At 34.4% G+C, this 19,721-nt stretch overlaps 2 protein-coding genes across 3 annotated transcripts; both read left to right on the top strand.

The window, feature by feature from the left end:
• LOC125219899 (mitogen-activated protein kinase kinase kinase 1-like) lies at positions 1-4,475 on the top strand. The gene is made up of 9 exons (XM_048121990.2): positions 1-1,261; positions 1,507-1,591; positions 1,716-1,778; positions 2,184-2,341; positions 2,702-2,774; positions 2,892-2,951; positions 3,126-3,230; positions 3,519-3,750; positions 3,910-4,475. Exons 1-8 carry the CDS (start codon positions 234-236, stop codon positions 3,729-3,731), a joined length of 1,785 nt encoding a protein of 594 aa, XP_047977947.2. The 5' UTR covers positions 1-233; the 3' UTR covers positions 3,732-3,750; positions 3,910-4,475.
• Positions 4,476-4,925: 450 nt separating this feature from the next.
• On the top strand, positions 4,926-6,981 carry LOC125219900 (uncharacterized). 2 transcript variants are annotated; one of them, XM_048121992.2, is made up of 2 exons: positions 4,926-5,136; positions 5,824-6,981. In XM_048121992.2, the coding sequence occupies exon 2, from the start codon at positions 5,846-5,848 to the stop codon at positions 6,719-6,721; it is 876 nt and encodes a 291-aa protein (XP_047977949.1). In that variant the 5' UTR covers positions 4,926-5,136; positions 5,824-5,845; the 3' UTR covers positions 6,722-6,981. The 2 variants fall into 2 exon arrangements, with proteins under 2 accessions (XP_047977949.1, XP_047977948.1); XM_048121991.2 differs by having other exon boundaries at positions 5,800-6,981.
• The last annotated feature ends 12,740 nt before the right edge of the window (positions 6,982-19,721 follow it).

Genomic DNA, 19,721 nt, shown 5'->3' with positions numbered 1-19,721 from the left:
CATTCCAAGCTGGCACCGCGTTTCTCCCTTTCCCAGACATCTTTCAGCTATCATCGCTTCTCTGTCGTCTTCAACCCATTTCGCCCGCTGAAAAGAGTGAAATTTCCGTAAATTATTTCTGTCCAATCTGAATCAACCAAAAATATCTGAAATATTCGAGAGTTAATTAAGCAATTTCAGCACTGACAGGAGCTCATTTTCCCGATTGATGGATTTTGCTCCATGCGATCACAATGCATCGCCTGCCCAAAATCTTCGCTAATAGCTCCGAACGCCGGAGAAGTGACTCGGACTCCGTCTCCGGGGAAAGCTCTAGCTCGAGCCGGCGCGCCGCCAGTTCGAAGCCGAGGCTCGAGCGCCGTAACGCGAGGAAGAATATCAAATACGATTACTCGCTCTCATCCGCCTCATCGTCGTCGTCGTACTACACCGCGTCGGAGGAGTCTCTGCACACGCGGTCGCTCGATTTGTACGGTGGGAATCAGAGTTTCAGGGTTCAAGGTATCGACGGTGAGATCGAGATTATGTGCAAAAACCTAGGTTTTTCGGGTATTGATGATTTCTCTATATCGCCTGAGGACTATGAGGTGATGAAAGTGAGATCGTCTTCTGCTCCTGTCGGGTTCACTCAGGCAATCGAGGAGGTTGGCGATGGAGCTCTTGCAATTGGTGGTAGTGAAAACTTAATTAGATGTTCAGGTCCTAGTGGTGAAGTAATTAGTAATAATTCAGAGGGAATTCGTGAATATAGGAATAGGGATAATGTTATTGGTATTACAATGGTGGATGATGTGAGGGTAAGTGATGGCATTTCAAATGATGATTTGGGTGGTAGATCGAATGAACTCCGTGGAAGTGGCATTAAGGGTGTGAGGCCGCCATCTCTAGGCCTTCTGGCTCCTCCACCATTTATGTCATTACCTGTGGTTGATCAAGAGTGCTCCACTTGGGATATCTTCAGAAATTTTGGCCCAGACAGTGGACAACTGCAAGCCTTGGATGAGCAAGGTGGTCAGGATAGGATTGGGGATGAGGACCATGAGGATCAAAGAAGGAGAATGGCAAGGGAAGAGAACTTTGTTCTCTCAGCATCGTGTTCATTCACCACAAGCTCGAATGATGATGATTGCTCAAGCACTACAACAGACCCTGTATCAAGTGTCTCACCAAATGAGAGATGTAGACGTGTTATTTCAAATTGGCAGAAGGGCGACCTCTTAGGCCGTGGATCATTTGGATCTGTGTATGAGGGAAATGCCGAGTAAGTGCCAAGTGCCGTTCCATTCTACTTTTATGGAGTAGTTTTCACTGCAAAATTTAGATACACATCTGGGGTCCTGGGCATGAATCCATATGTTCTATGTATTGCATATATATCTTATACTTTTGGGCTGACATTATTTAGAGTGAGTTAGTGGCTTTTTTGAACAGTAGACTTTTAGTAGCAATATTCATGAGGTCACACTATAGGTGGCTTATGCTTTTGCTTGACATGCTTTGCTGCAGTGATGGAGTCTTTTTTGCTATTAAGGAAGTATCTTTGCTCGATCAAGGGGGAGAAGGAAAGCAGCGAGTTGCTCAACTTGAACAGGTCTAGTTGCGTTGTAATGATATTGGTCCTGAACAAAGTAGTTCTTGAGTGTAATAATTAAATGGTCTCGATATATGTAGAATCTTTTCTTATATATCTTTTTGCAATCTTTGTGTTTGTCCAGGAAATTGCACTTCTGAGGAAGCTTGAGCATGAAAATATTGTCCAGTATTATGGCACAGAGAGGGTACTCTTGGCCTTTTGTCTAGTTTCTGTTAGCATGATTACTTTGAGTATTTAAATCATGATGTATGGTTTGCACTGCAATGGAATCCATATGCCCTTGTGCTTTTTTGCATACTCATATCTTAAGTACACATGCACAGTCACAGACACATGTTTAGCTGCCAAGTGACCTATTATCCTTCTATAACTCATAGATCAAAATACCAAAAGTTTCATTTATATTCACCAATAATATTTTAAGAAGATTGAAATCATCACAAGTTATATCCATTTTTTCTTGTGAGTTTCTTGTTTCTTCATGTAAATTTCTTTTGGAAACTGTTGTGGATATATATTGATATCCTCTTTCTGACATTGCGAAGAAGTTATTGCATCTCATACTTCTTTGTTTTTCTTCATTTTGTAGGACGACTCACATCTCTATATATTTCTTGAGCTTGTTACCAAAGGCTCTCTTTTGAGCCTTTACCAGAAATATACCCTCCGAGACTCGGTAGTCTCTTCTTATACAAGACAGATTCTTCATGGTTTAAAATATCTGCATGACCAAGGTGTAGTGCACAGGTAACCACTCATCTTTCCTCAATTTACCTTTCTGTTTTTCCAATACTTTTTTTTCCTATTGAGCTGAATGCTTTGAGAGGCTTGGAACTAATTTCTTTAACTCTCTCCTTGTAATATTATTATCCCTGTATTAAATTTTCTGCGCTAAACTAATCAATAATTACTCCCCCATGGAGGTTTGGTCCCTACTCTTAACGATTTTGAGTTCAATACAACATTGATCCTGTATTAGTAATAAACACTTAAGGTGCTTAAGAAAGCATGTAAAGTGTAATACTGTAATGCAATTATTCCTTGAGCTCAATAAAGATGATTCTTATAGTCCTTATTCCAGTACTCTCATTATGTGTCTTGGTACAGAGACATCAAGTGTGCAAATATACTGGTGAACACTAATGGATCGGTGAAACTTGCAGATTTTGGTCTTGCAAAGGTTCCGTCATGCTCTTTTTTTTTCTCTCTCTTTTTAATTGAGATATTTTTTAGCATAGTCTGATAAAATATTTCTCACCATTGTTCCTGACATTTTTGTGATTGAATCATTGTGCAGGCAACTAAGTTGAATGATGTCAAATCTTGCAAGGGCACTGTATTCTGGATGGCTCCTGAGGTTTAACCCATGAACTGATCATTGAATTATTATTTGTCATCCTTGCCTTACTGCTTAATTTAACGTATCCATACTTTTTCCTTGTAATATATTCTCCCTTATCAATGAAAAGCAACATAGTAATAAAACTTTTCACGTGCTGCAATTTATAGTTATTAAACTACATGGCTGCAGGTTGTTAGGAGCCAGGGCTATGGGCTTGCAGCAGATATATGGAGTCTTGGGTGCACTGTATTGGAGATGCTTACCCGGCGTTTTCCATACGGGGATATGGAATGCGTAAGTTACATCAGCTCCTTTATTGAAGCGCAAATAACTTGAGAAGTCTTGTTTTAACAATATAATTTTTGTTAAGTCTCATAAATACAGAAAATGGATATTTTTTAAGCTAGAATTGAGTTGTTAAAATACTATCCTTAAGCAGACTAGTCAATTGATGAATGTAGATATTTGCTTGATCATAAAGCAACTATCAAACAAATGAAGTTTGTTGCGTGGCTATCTCTTTCTGAACCCTGTTAACTGGACACAGTTTTCTCTGATATTAACAGTTCTTTGATATCACAGATGGCAGCGATGTTTAGGATAGGAAAGGGCGAGAGACCACCTATTCCTAGTTCTCTTTCAAGAGATGCACGAGATTTCTTACTTAAATGTCTAAAAGCTGACCAAAGTGTGCGGTCAACAGCTGCCGAGCTCTTGAATCACCCCTTTGTGAGGCGACCACTTCAAGTGTCATTGGGATTGGCATCTTCTCATCCTTTTAACAGGCTAATTTGAGCTTTGTTTGAGAGTTCAGGTAAACAATGAGCATAAAAAAAGGCCATATCTCTAGTCCTATTATTACTGGAAATACCAAACTTCATGCTTTCGAAAGAAATAAAATATAGAGATGATGGTTTGTGCATTTCTCTATAATCTGTTGCCACATATGACTAATGCTCTTTTTCTTCTACAGAACATCTTGCAAAGAACATATCTTTGCTCCACATCCCCAACGAAAACGCCAAAGGCCAGGGAAAAGTAGCTTCCACCGGCACAAAAAACCTGTTTTGCATTATATTGGATGGCAGGATTATCGTACTCAGAATTTTCGCCCATTGCAGCTGGTCGTGTTGTATCTTCCTGTTGAAGCAGTTGGTTTGTGGATTAAAACCATACATTGCGTCTTTACAGTTCGAATGTGTGCATTGGAGTTTCTGCAATTCAGTTAATGAGATTTACCAAACATTTTCCTCACAAGAATCCAAGAAAGTACTTCTCTGCATTGTCGACTCCTTGTGCTCCGTTTGGGTGTTTCTTCCCAAGCAGGTCTGGTGTGCATAGCGGGTGAGTAACACTATATTTTTCTCTGTTCTCTTTAATAAGGACAGCGCTATTGAGATTTCCAATTTAATAGAGCTGAGATTGTATGGCTCAAACCCCATAGGCTAGCTAACCCTATAGGTGTACATGGTGTTCCTCATATTACTTGTAGAAAATGGTGTAATAAATTTTATTGGTATCTGATGAATTTTATTATCAGCAGCCTGTAATTTTCATTGAAGCGACAGATGTGAGAAATGATCCTGCTCTTTTCTCATTTCTTACACAAGACTGCTATTGTTTGCACCAAAATATGATCCTAGCGTGTGAATGCCTTTGAAAACATCCTTAACTACACTCTCTTTGAACACTCAAAGAAACACCTTTTTTGTTATGTTCTAGACGAGATTTTAAGTGTTTTTTTCAATAAATTGGGAATTCGACTACTCAAGATATATGAAATTGTAAGTATAATATATGCACTTATTTCTTTAGTAATAATATAAGTCGCACGTGGTATTTAATTAATAGAATAAGTCACATCAATAGTCTCCATAAACACCAAAAATATTGACAATGCATCAAACTAAATTTACAAAAATCACCCAGTAAAGCCCCGGTATTTACAAAATGAACCCGCGAGAATCACGTAATATTCGATAACACCCATGGCATGATGAGGACGATGGCGTATCGAGTTGAAGAGGTGGTTATCGTTTATGCGAAGAGAGAGAAAGTTTCAGATACAGAAATTTCCGCTCTTCTCTCGCAACCCTCAGAATCCAACTAATTTTCTACCATATAAAAACCTCTTCTCCTCAATCTTCTTCCTATAACCGCGCGCGTCTATCTCGATTCCTCTTATTTCTTCATATCCAAGGTAACTCCCGCTCTCAATTTTGTAGAAATTCCATTTCGATATGGTTTAATGAATCTGTACGTGTATGATCGCGGATTGAATGTTTCGAATTTGGAGAACACCAGACCCGCTCCTTGTGCTCTTACTCTTATTTATGCTTATGAATCTATGGTTGTTTGCTTATTGCTTAGCAAAACAAAATCGCAGTTACAGTTTTGGTGTGCATTTTTCAATTTATTTTGTTCACGATGTTAGGTTGAGAAATGATATACAGTGAGGCAGTTACAGATGGAGTGATTATCATTTTATCAGCAGAAGACTATAGGTGTTAGTTTTGGTGTTGTATTGGATATGTGAAAAATACTTCATGAACAACTGTGTTTTTTTATTGCTTGGCAAGGCATAGATGGTGTTTGCTTTGGTTTGAATGATGATAGATACAAATAATCTAACCTATCTCACATTTAATTTGATAGGAGTAGTTTATTTTAGATATGAACTTATAATCATCTTATCTTTTAAACACTCAATCCTTATGTGTTACTAGTTACTACAATCAATTTATCCTATCACTCAAAAAGTAAACTGTGTAAAAGCTGTTAGTTTGTGTTACTATATAGTTTTACCAGCATCATACAACTAATTACTGATTGCCTCGTTTGAGCCCCTCTTGTTTGTACTTAGTTTTTTTTCTGTTGAGGGCTTAAGTTCATCAGAGATTAGATTGCCAATGGCCAAATCGAAGAAGCTGGAGAGGAGATCGGACTCCCAGCACCATCTAGTAAGCCTGCGTAAGCTATCATCTAGGTGCACGAAGGTCTGTGGAGACACCCACAATGGGAAGAAAGCATCCGAAAAGAAGGAATGGGAAGATGCAGAATGCTCGGTCTGCTTGGAGTTTCCTCACAACGCTGTTCTCGTGCTCTGTTCCTCGTACGATAAGGGCTGCCGTCCTTACATGTGCGCTACTAGCCAGCACTACTCCAATTGTCTCGAGCAGTACACCAAGGTTGCCCCCAACCACACCTCCAAATCGTGGCAACCATCACCAGCAGCAGCTGCCTCTGAACTATCTGGGATATTGTGTCCTCTTTGTCGGGGTCAGGTGAAGGGCTGGACAGTGGTGGAGCCTGCACGTAGGCATCTCAACGCAAAAAAGAGGGCCTGTGTGCAGGAGGGCTGCTCGTTCGTGGGCCGCTACAAAGAGCTCAGGAAACATGTCAAGTTAGCACACCCTCTGGCCCGCCCCCGGGAGGTGGACCCTTTGCACGCTGAGAAATGGAAAAAGCTCGAGAATGAGAGGAACATAAGCGACGTGATTAGCACGATCAGATCCACCATGCCCGGGGCGATTGTCATTGGTGATTACGTGATAGAAAGGGACCGTCACGGCTATAGGGATTATGAAGATGATGATAATTTGGACAATGACGATGATGGTGCTGATGATGGTTTGGATGAGTTGACGTTCAGTGCCCCATCATACGGCGAGCGCTGGGATAGCGGAGCTCGAGCTGCGGCTCCCGACAGGCGCCATCGTCCGGGGCAACGGGCGAGATTATTGGCACAGCGTTTGACCGGGAGGCTCAGAGGGCAAGGCCGGTAATGTGGTTGGTTATTCTGTTGCAAGGAATGTAGGTACGTCATAAAAACTAGATTTGTTTTCGCTTTTGATTGAAAAATCAAGAGTATGTAGTGTAGTAGTAACTTGTTATTTGTTGGTTTCTGTTAGTATTGTACAGCGCTGTGCTGATCGTAGTTCCTTTTCAATCCCAAACTATGAAAAACAAAGATAGAAAGAAAAGCATGTAACAGCTCATTGATTATATAATCTACTTCTACATGATTTTCTTTCTTGATATTTCACTATTTTCTTTCATATTTCAAAATTTAAGCCTTGGTTTATATCCCTTTTTGTTTCAAAGCTCAAAAGTGACAAATTATGTCTCTTGGACTGAATCATGTCTCTTAATCGTTATTTGAGCCTGTGAAAATGGGCTTGGGGAACGATTTGGGCCTCTAAAATGGGCTTGATAGACTTCAATTTAGCCTCTTTATTATATTTGGAATAAAGATTAAAGAGGTTATTGCATATATGCAATCGAGCTACTTTTATTCATTTTAAGATTTATAAGTATGATTTTCCAAATCTTATAACTAAAAACACGAACATTAAGATTTGTATGATTAAATCACTGGTCTACTTTTAGTCAAATCAAGGCTTATATGATTGCTGACAAGTACAAATGGTCAACATGTATTTCACAAACCAAAAATTTGAGTAATTCTTTTGATGGTATGTGCATTTGTGCACTAATTAATACTAGTACTAATAGGAGTAGTATAAAATTTGCGATCTGATTCATTTGTTGGTAACATGTCTAATATTGATTTGTCATTGTCGGTTGAGATGAGTCCAATTATATATGCAACATTGTTATTTGTATTGTTAACGAGTGTGGATGTAACTGCAATAACTTTTTATGGAATTAATCCTTGGATAAATCCATATGTAATTGTTTGGTGAATGAGATTGAACGAGAAACTATTCCAAGGTCAAGCTATTGATATAAATCAAGATCTGGTCTATGTAGTCAAGTCAAAATCGTAAAAGAAATACGAATCCTTTACGAATAATATTATTACTATATCGATGATTAATTTGCAAACTACATGTAGTACTACTACTTTTCAGTTTTTTTTTCTTATTTTAATGACATTATACTGTGATGCAAAAACTCGAATTCAAACAGCATAACCCCCTTTCAGGAAATTTCATTTCTCTATGGCAATTATTTAAATCAAGATTTGTCACAAAAAAATAGAAGAAATTTCTCCACCATTCTTTCTGCATATTATTGGAGGTTTTTTTGTCTCTCTCTACCCCAGTTGGTGGGAGCTTAATAATGCTACTAGTTCATTAAATATTTTTAATCTAAAAAAAAAAGTGTAAAAGCAAGTAATAGGACAGCCCTAGTAGCTATTTAATTTATAAATAAGTATGAGAATCTTCCTTTTCTTTTTCTTTTTTTATTAAGAATCTTGACAATTTGATACCTACTGAACATGCAAGAATCATAATACCATTGATGAATATTCTGCATTTATTCTAGTTGTATGGAAAACATGAAAGCTAGATTCATTGATCAATCCCAGAAGATCAATGTCGTATAATCTTTGTTGGTTTGAACTTTGATGAGGTGGGAAAAAGGGCTTTTTCCATGTGAATCGATTCCTAGGTTTTCCATCCCAAACCAAAACCATACACTTCATTGGTGGAATAGAATCCCCTTTGAATCTTTGATACATGGAATATTGACATTATTCATCATTAGTTCCACCCCATTTTTGCTTTATCGACATCATTTTCTTGCGCTTTCTTATGAAAATAAATTACTTGGATCATCTAATTTCATATCTCTCTTTTCATAAATATAACTATTTAATAAATGAAATATTTCCAAGGAGCCAAAGATTCTCACAATTCAATAAGAAGACAAAGGAAAAGTAAAGTCCAATTCCCATAGATAAGATTAGTGAAATACTGAAATTCATAATCCCCGATCTTGACTTATGGAATTAAGATGCACAATTTGGTGTGAATTCAATGGATGTATTTAACGCACAACTGTCTTATTATCAATATATATATTCGATTTTGGCAGAAAGTTAATTATATGAATATTATACTACATGAATTGGGTCCAAAACTTATGTGGAGTGCGAAAATACACTCTAAATAGTTAAGGGGTGCACTACAATAAAAAAAAAAGTGACCAAGGACATTTTAACGCAATTAAAGACGGTAATTTGTGTATTCAAATACACTACCAACGCTTCAAAAAATGTCTTTATTGTTGGTGTTCCAACTAAAATTAGGATACGCAAATAGAAGCGTCTAGAAAAACAAAAGATTAAGTTTATTTTTTCCTCAATTTAAGAACACTTTCTTTTACGTCCTAAATTATGGTTATTTTTAAAAATTTTCCAACGCAAATAATTGTGTCTCTATTTTTATGTCCTCAATATATAATAGTAATATATTATCCATTCTCCTTCATTTATAAATTATTTCCCATTTTACTAAGAATAAGAGTGATACGAAAAATACATGGAAATAAAGTTAATACGATCAAATATTCCGAGAGACACAATTCACATACATCATGCATGCTTCATGTTAATTACTAGTTAAAATAAATTACCAGCAAAGCTATCTCTTTTTCGTTATATCCCAAAAAACGATGACCAATGAGCATAAGCGAGTGTGTAAGCCACAAACTATTACTTTGCCACCCAATATATATAGTGGCTCTTGGTTGGAGAGAGATATATCATATATAGGAGAGTATTATCTAAAATCAATACAAAATATCTTTCATGCATTCTTATACATTTATTTCAACCATAAATCTATGTCATGGTTCACACATAGGCATTTACAGATAGAGATTGTAAGAGGGAAATATAAAAAAAAATGTGTCCGCCATCGCAAATTGTAAGGAGAGAGAACACTAAGGGGGTGTTCGGTTTGCAAGATTCTATCCGGGATTAAATTTATATTGTGTTTGGTTCATGAGATTCAACCACACAACTTAATCCTAGATAGATAATTAATCATAGTTAACCCCCTAAGACTAAAATAATCTCACAACTCAATCATAGATTGTATTTTAGTACTATTATTTTATCTTGGAAACAGAACCTCATCTGGTTTCGAATTTTCAATCATATTTACACAAACATATGGCTGTCAAGTCTCTCTCTCCCTCTCCAAAAAATTCACTCTCACTTTCTAACACACACTCACACACACACTGGTCATTTCAATGGATGCCATTCATTTTCACAACTAGACAAATATTTTTGTCCTTGTCTAAGAATGGGGGGAAGGACACACTTTGTTTTATATGAATCCAACTATTTATTACCACTTAAAAAACCTAAAATATGTATACCCTTTTGTGTATTTTTTTATTTCAATATACGCACGCCCACATACATTTCTTTTGAATATATTTTTGCTGTTGAGTAAACCCTTTTCAAAGCTCAATTACAGACAAATTCGCAATATGAAGATCAAGTGATCAACTAGAGAAATCGAATTAGTTAAATCATTTTAGTTACATGCGGAAAATACTAAGTTGCAAATTTAGATAGTCACTCATTTTTTTTTTGCATAAACAAGGCATTAAACATGTACATCTAGTAGATCCAGTCAATTCTTTATTGTTGCTCACATGCCATTTGGTTAAATATATGCTATGAGTACAAGTAATAATTTTATTACCGTTATGAATCGAAAATATTCTAATACATCCAATGAAACGTGTTAGGTATCACTTGTATCTCCGGCACTCAGTAATTGTTTGAGGTTATTATAAAAAATAGTGAGTCCAATGCTCTCTAGTGATTGCCAAATAATGCCTTCAGGTCTACTACTGGTTTATTTTTGTTCGATTTTGTATAGAATGTTTGCTTTGATGTTGCGTTGATAAGCTCAGCTTGTACCGTTAGTTCACTATTTTTTAACTTGAAACATTTTGTACTAAATAACTGTACATAGTAAAAAAAAAAAGACCCTTCTAGTCAAACACATCGTCTTTCATCTCATAATACTCAGCAAACGTTCCTCCACACGTTCAAGTCAAACCAATTGTAAATGATACATACACGTCAGTCCAAACAAATTATACACCGTATGTCACATGTACGCGTACTAAGATATAGAGAGAGGAGAGAGAATGGTGAGCATATACGAAGGTGACTCCATGATTCACGAAGAGGCCAATGTCTCTTAGCCTTCAATTAGCCGCCCCCGGTTGAGAAATTCTGCCCCTTTCTATTTTTGTGTTACCCTATTTTATTTTGTGTTACTCATTATTTTACGTCCCATTTTGTTGGCTATTGGGATTCCCATCCGCCACTTCTCAGCCCTAATTTTTCACTTTGCCCCCCTTTTTATTCATCTCAATTCACATACCATTTTTATTAATCTACCCAATTCCAAATTCATCTCCCCTTTACTATTGGCATCACACCAATCAAACCCCACCATTTAGATCATTAATCACATTTTTTATTTCGCATAATCAGTGATTAGGGCCATTTAAATACTCTAATCGTGGCTGTTAGTAATTACTACGCCGCGTGTGCGGGACCATAATGCATACCGACGCTAACTAAGGAGAGTCTTGTTTGTGTTGCTTCAACTTTATCAAGTGATAAGATTTACTGTATTTCTTAATTGAGCATAATTTGAGTAGATTGATGATAATACTTTTGCATTTTAGGATCGTACGTTGGTGTAATAAGTTTGGAAAAAGAAATGTGACATTATTCTCATGCGTGTCTAACAAAACTTAGTAGGTATATATAGACTATAGTAGTAGTAGTACTATATTTTTCTCAAGTTGGATCCTTTTTACACGGTTAAACGTGGAATATTATTAAGTCAATTTGGATTTGTCTTTCTCTTCTTGGTTTGAAATCTTTCGTGGTTGTAAATTGGTTATTATTATGTACTTTATCTTCAAATTATTCCTTCAAAAAAAATAGTCAGATGAGATTTCGAAGTCGTGAATTTGTTGTTTTTTAATTTATATATTATGATTACACATAATAGTTATAGTGTGATTAAACGAAATAATTAAATTCATTAGTAGAAAATAGAAGAGTTTTTGTGACACGTGACTTATGAGTTATGACACTTCTATGGTTCTCCCCCTTTTCATTTAGAATATGGATAATTTAAGTAGAATATACCATTTGTATAGATTGTAGTATCCACATATATAGATATTTATATATGTATTGGCATCATGTCGATTTCAAATGATCGAAAATGTAAAGTATGTTTTAGTTGCAAAAATAGGAAAATTCGTGTGTTTGTGTTATAACTTGAAAAACGTATACAAAATCCAAATGTTCCAAAGCTATTTAATTACTCCTGCAAAATAGTATATACGTAGTATACGGTATGTTTATTTATTTGCAGTTTGGCGCTTTAATATACATGCTTGAAATTTACAAACGAAAATCCAAAACATAAAACTGAGAGAGTCAAGTCAGCAAATGCATTTACTCATTTGGCCGGTTCAACAACAAAACATGCTTCCCCTTGTAAAAAATGAAAACAAGAAAAATCACCTTTCTGTATTAATTCATGATTACTTGGTCAATTATGTATTGCGTATTTAAATAATCTTGTTTTAAAGTAAGATTTGGGCTCAACAGATTAAGATTTGTTATGACAAAGTTGTTGTGACACATTGTCACACACTACATTATATGAGATCGATGGCTCAAGATTATAATTTTGAAAACAATTAATATCATTAAGATAATGAATATGTTGTTAAATATGGACTAATTCGTGTCTTGACTTTAACGTTTATGAAATTTACCATGTAATAACAAAATTTTACACGAATATAGGTATAGTTATTCATTGTTTGATTCTTTTTTCCCAGTAAAAATCCAGCAATTTCTAAAAAGTAGATAATATATAATTGTATATAATAAAAGAAAAACATAATTTGCTACATTATTAATTGTGGCAATTAAAGAAAGGAAAAGTATTAAGTCAAGATTAGTGATGTTTATGATTCGAGACTTTTGCTCTATTTTTTGGTGGATTTCAATTTTCATTTTCATATTATTGCTACTTATATTATCATAATATTAAGTTTAATAAAAATATTTGCAATAAAAAAAAACGAAGTTAATGATCACTACCCTACTCATTGATATAGATCCATACACTATTATCCATAAACAAGTGTATATTTGAAAAAAAACTCCAAATACTAAAAATTATGGTTACTGCATGCAACACAACTATTATTCGCGACAAATTCTTTAATTGCAAATTATAAATATAATTAAATACTAGTAATACATTTAGCTAAGGGGGGACAGTCACGAAATAAAAGTGCGGCCATCTTTATGAAAAAGAAATACGGATTATTAACTAATTTTTAATATATATGGGGTAATTATTTGCTGGAGAGGTCTTATCTAAGACTAGATTCACCGCAAATTTGATTATCCGTGGCGGCACGAAGTTTCAATAAATACTTAAGATAAAAAGATATTTTGGTTCCATCATTTAATTAAATAAATACATATACACGTGGCAAAATAATAAAATATGGTCTCCAATATTATTTCCCCATTTAGATAAACAGGTTAGGGTCAAAAGCTAAATGATAGATTAAGGAAACAAATGACTGTCACTATAAAAAAAATATCATTAAAAATATTTTTTAATATAATTAAGGATGTTAATTCGTGTTTCTTAATATACCACCAACACTTCAAAAAGCGTCTTTATTGTTGGTGTTCCAACTAAAATTAGAGGACACAAATAGAAGCATCCTAACAAATAAAAGAGTTAATTTGTTCTTAATTTAGAGACACTTTCTTTTGCATCCTAAATTATTGTTATTTTTAAAATTTGATGATGCCATTGATTGCATCTTAATTTTGTGTATCTAAATGATAGGTTTTTTTTAGAGTGTGATAGATTACTGAACAAATGGCTACATTTTTTTTTTATAGTTGGACAAAATATTACTGATAACATTATAAGTGTCAGTTGGGATGAGTAATGATTTCTGATTTAATTTTTACAGTTGCACTAAATATTAGTACTACTAACATTATAATTTATAATTGTCAGTTGGGATAGTTAATGATTTCTAATTTAAACGGTAAATCATCTTAAACTAAGAGTTTGAGTTTAGAATTTTTTGACATAAAAATTTGTTTTATTTTAATTCATATATATAGATGGATGGATATATGATCAGTTATAAACTTTTTTTAAATTACTAACTCATCAATACAGTATCTAAAAAATGTCATCACGATGATATTAGTATGTTAACATAAATTTAGTTGGCATATTTATGTCTTTTTCAAGGTTGATTTGTTATTTTATTAAACTTGTATGCGACTCAATTGAAAAAAATAATAATGAGAAAAGATTTTTTAAAATTTATTGTAAACGTGGATATATATTTGATCACTTAGGGAAGTTAAACTTTAATGAGTATATCATTATGGAAAGTTAATCATTTCCTAATAGTATTATTTTGATGTTCAGTTGAATAAATCTCTATCCTACAAAAAAGTAAGAATATTTGATACGGCACGAGAATTCATGCATATTTATGAGACTAAGAGCGAACAGTTAAAATAGTTTAGTGGACAATGAAACACACATTATTATTTGTGTTTAATGATTAGCCCTAGTGGTATAGATTGTACTACTATATACCTAAATAAATTGATGTATATGGATAATGAATTTGGATGAACTTTTCGTAAATGGAAATGAGATAATTTTATGGGATGAACGAAAAAGGAAAGTGTCATTATTCTTATAGAACTGAGAGATTATTGTGATTTAATACGTGATAGGTCAAGATTGAATATTAGATTAAGAAAGAGTGTTTATTGGCTTGACAATCTTTGTACAGTATAATTTAAAATAAAGAGGATGAGAAGCAAAAATGGAACTAAACATTCATCTTTCTCCGACTGCTTTAATCGCAGGGGTAAAAATGTGATATAAAATAGAGAGATTATCCATCCTAAACAATATTATGGATTAAATACTCATCCAATTTTACTAATCGAACAAAGGATTAAATTTTATACATGATTCAGTTGCACCAACCAAACACCCCCTATCGTACTATTCTCGTTCGTATATTTGGAACCGTTTTATTAACAAAACTTTTTTTAAGCTTTGTCAATGGTATTTAATTTTACATTATTGAAGCATTATATTTACATTAATTGTAGCTGCAGTGCTAACAAATATTGTAGACGTTTTTTTCCTCACTTTATTGTTGGTTTGATATTACGTTGTTTCTGCTTATAATTTATAGCTCGCTTCTTTTAGCTCGCTCATTTTAAACAATAGAAAAAAAAAATTAAAATAAATAAGAAATACATGTGAAAGGGGAGGGAACTACCCAAATCCAAATAAAGATACACTACAAAAAAATTTATCTTTTAAACGCAATTTGTGTTGGAAAGTTTTAAAAAATAACAATAATTTAGGATACAAAAGAAAGCATCCCTAAATTAAGGACAATTAACTTAATATTTTGCTTTTTCAGGAAATTTTTATTTGCATCCTCTAATGTTAGTTGTGACACCAACAATAAAAACGATTTTGAAGTGTTGGAGGTACATTTAGAAACACAAATTAGTATCCTTAAATGCATTAAAAAAATATCATTAATAATTTTTTTTGATTTTAGTGATATAAGACCCACGTATACTTGCTATAGGTGGAGTATATGATTAATGATTTAAGCTACATCCTTAATTCGACGTTTTATATTGCATTTTGTGAGATTTACTTTCATAGTTCTTTTGCAGTTTTAACTTATTTTCAAATTTACTGATTTTTTGCGTTGGCATCACAGTAAATAAGGAAAATATTATAATAAAAAGTGTATCATAATTGAATTTGTCACATATTATTTCATCATAAAATGATGGTGATTATGTGGCTGTAACTAGAAACTAGGGCCAGAATATAGCAGCCGTCTTCTCCACCGAGCCACAGCCTCACTTAACCCCCCCAACTTGCCTCTTCCAAATTAATATTACAAAACGTCGTTGTAATCGTAAACCAATATATATTACAAATAGTATTCAACTTTTTATATCAATTTAAAACACGTATGGTATTTTATCATCGATGGTACACTTGTACTATTAATTAACTAGTTGGATTCTCCACTAATTTCGACGTTCAGGACACTATTTCAATTCGAAATACTATCAATATGGAAGCGCATTTCATATCATACCTATATATATGCGATACACAAATTAAGATATTTTAAAATATTAATTTTAAATCATAAATTTATTAAACTTGAAATAATTAATAATAAATTATAAAAATTTAGAAAGCTTGGATTCACAATGCATGAATGGGATAATCTGCAATAACATCATTTCATTAAGTTCTGAGAAGAATAAAATGAATCCACGTATCATACTAATTAAAAATACTACTCATATATTAGAATCAATAGCAACTAAAACATTTCACGAACTATTTTCTGTATACAAAATTTATAATCGTTAAATAAATTTAAATTAATATAAAAATAATTCAAATTAACTTATTATTAGTACTATTTTGCTATAATTCAATACACGAGTAACCATATATTTAAAAAATTGACGTGCAATAAATTATAAAAATAAAATTAGCTAAATGATTCCAATAATATTAAAATAATAAATAAATAAAAATTTTAAACAAATTTAAGTTATAATATATTTAATTTACCAAGAGCATTGATACTTCCATAAATCAACCTATATCCTGTATAGATATGTAGAAATAGGGTCATATTCTAATGTTTATAGCACCATAATCCAAAATTAAGACCACATCTTCACCCTTAGATTTTAAAATGAGTGGATGAGGATGATGCCAGTATGGCAGGGGGTGCAGCCCGGTATGCAGGGGTCGCCGGGGGGAGGGGGGCACGATCTATCGTCTCACTTTTGACTTTTTGACGACTTCGTCTAACACATCGACCCCGGTGGAGACGCAGTTCACTGGGGATGACCGTTTCTCATTACAGGAGTTGGGGATCGATGTCGAGGAGGCGGACACTCCCGTTCCAACGGGGGGAGCAGAGCGGGGTCGGACCGCGCCGAAGAAGAAGAAGAAGAAGAAGAAGAAGAAGAAGAAGAAGAAGAAGAAGAAGAAGAAGAAGAAGAAGAAGAAGAAGAAGAAGAAGGGGAAGGGGAAGAGCAAGGTGGTCGGTGAGTCGTCGCAGCCGGCTGTTGACGACACCACCGCACAGAGGAAGTGGACGGATGATGAGAACGTCGCCCTATCCAAGGCGTGGTTGTCGGTTTGCGACGATCCTCTGGTTGCGAACAACCAGAGGATCGTCAATATGTGGGCTAAGATTAGAGCAGCCTACAAGAGGAACTACCCGCATGGAAAGGACTTCACCGCAGTTGGCCGATTTTCGGGCTTATACGCCAACGCCCTCCGCATGCAGACTGAGGAGGACTGCCGGAGGATAGCGGAGAGTCTATTCCCCAAGCCGGGGGTTTATAAGGAGTTCACCTACTGGAACTGCTATCTGGTGCTAAAGGACTCCGAGAAGTTTCGGGCGGGGGTTGCAGCTGGGTGGCCGAAGAAGCAGAAGCTGAACTATTTCGGCGATTACAGCGGCAGTTCCCACGACCTCCCCCGGATGCTGAGGAGTTTCCGTCCCCTCCATCGTTTGCTCGCTGCACTCGCCCGGTTGGCCAAAAGCGGGCGCAACGAGCAGCGAGGGGATCCTCCCCCCTATCGCCCCAGGAGGTCCAGTCGGCAACCCCCCCACCCGCGCTCACCTTCTTCTCGCGTCAAAAAACGCGGGAGCAGATGTACACGGTCTTCCAAGATTGGAAGGCCGCAACTGACCCCATGGAGAAGAGGTTTCTTCACTCGATGCTCGAGAGCATGCGGGTCGATTTGGATGCCGCGAGGGCACAGTTGGGGGGCTCATACGCGGGCTCAGACGTGGAGGAGAAGAGAGAGGCGAGGCTCGTGTGTGGAAGCCCTATTTTTTTTATTATGTATTTTTTTTTATTTAATGTAATTTTTTTAATCAATGTACCTTTTTTATTTAAATGAAATTAATGAATTTCCCGTATATGTCTCGTAAATTTTAATTCCGTAATTTCTCATAAATTTAATTCCTTAAATTGAATTATTTTTATTGCGGCTAGCCTATTTGCTTAAAATGATGATGTGGCAGATGGAATTTTAGTGCTGATGACGTGGCAGAGAGAGAGAGTGGCTAGCTTGTGGCTGGCCTAAAGACATTGGAGATGCTCTAAGAATATCAACACTAGTACAAGAAAATATCAACACATATTTATTGAGATTTTTACATGGTTTTATTGAGATTTATTTATGTATTTGTTGATAAAAAATCTGGTTATCAATATTTACGAAAACTAAAATAAAATAAAAATCAAATTTCATCATCCGAACGTCGTTGGAACATATGCAGTTGAGATCTCGTTAGAATCCTTATAAAATTATCTTTAATTTGATATATTTTTTGCGAAAAAATAATTTAAATCGAGCGAGTTACGTAAATTTACAGTTTTAAGATGATTTTAATGAGAGGGAATTGACATTAATACCCTCTAATTTTATTTATTAATTTTCTTAATTATAAATATAATCCATTTGACATTATTTAACTACTAGATCTTCTAATTTAATAGCTAAGATTTAGTCTTAATTTGGAATGTGTAATTAGTTGGCCATTGATCATTCCCTTTTTAACTAATGGCCATTGTTCTAATATAAACACTATAAATATAGTTGTAATATCTTATTAAGTGATTAAAAAGGCTATAAAGATTCTAATGATTACTATTGGAAAGAAAAGTTATAATTATGATAATACAAAATAAAGAAAGTGTTGGTAATATATAAGAATAATATAGTAAAATATAATTGTAATATCTTATTAAGTGATTAAAAACGATGGTCGTACAGATTAGCGAGGGCTACCAAATATATAACAGACCAATAATTTGGAAAAGCTTAAACTTATTGAATAGCCTAATAGCTGATCCTTATAACTAAAAGAATAAACTACATTAGTCAAATTAATAATGATATAAATATTGAAGAAGATTAAACTAAAAATATAAAGTACAATAATATAGAAAAGTCTAAACTTGATTAGTAGTCTAATAGATCATCCTTGTGAATAAATTTAATCTACAATAAATCAAACTAATAATAATATTAATATTGAAAAAGATTAAACCCAGATATGTTTGGACATGATATGCTAACGGTGATGCTATACATAAATCATCACATCATCGACCTTCGTTCCACAACCTACCCTCCACCTTATTCTCTGATACAATTTATCATCGAGAAAAGTGAAATAAAAACAAAACAAAACAAAACAACGCAATGAAAATACAACATTAATAAACCTGAAATTGTACTAAAAATCCTCACTTCCTTAAGCATTGGACCAACCTTGTGTGTAAACTTCATTGAAAAGTTGCTTGAATACTAACGCCCTAAGAAAAAAAAAGTCTATAATTAATGATTTTATATAATTTGCATACAAATATAAAGCAACGCATTAAACAACATACCACACGACAATGAAAAATACACTATAAACTGAGGATATGGGTTTGGCTCTATGAGCGGTAGCTTCATAAACGTGAATGCAACGAACGTTGATTACTGGACAAATTGTGGAAAGCTCTAGATCATTGAGTAAGATGGGAAATGGTTACATGATGTTGACATTTCTTCCTATGGTATGAACTAAAATATCAAACTTGGATTTTGTAAGATAAGTAGGAATGTATAGATAGTAAGCCTTCAAATGTCATATTTATTAGTCAAAAATAATCATGACATGATTTAACTTCTCCAAATTAAAGTTATAAATTTGCACCTTTAAATATGAATAATTAATTTAAAAATTGATTGATTGAGGATGGAAAGTATATAGGGACACACGTTTTTCTCATTCGATGAATTTAATATTTTGATAATTTTTATTCTCATA

Source organism: Salvia hispanica, chromosome 1 (assembly GCF_029641045.1).
Source record: "Salvia hispanica isolate PSC_SH4W2 chromosome 1, Shi_PSC_v1, whole genome shotgun sequence".
NCBI classification, from domain to species: Eukaryota; Viridiplantae; Streptophyta; class Magnoliopsida; order Lamiales; family Lamiaceae; genus Salvia; species Salvia hispanica.
This window is presented reverse-complemented; position numbering and strand designations above follow the sequence as displayed.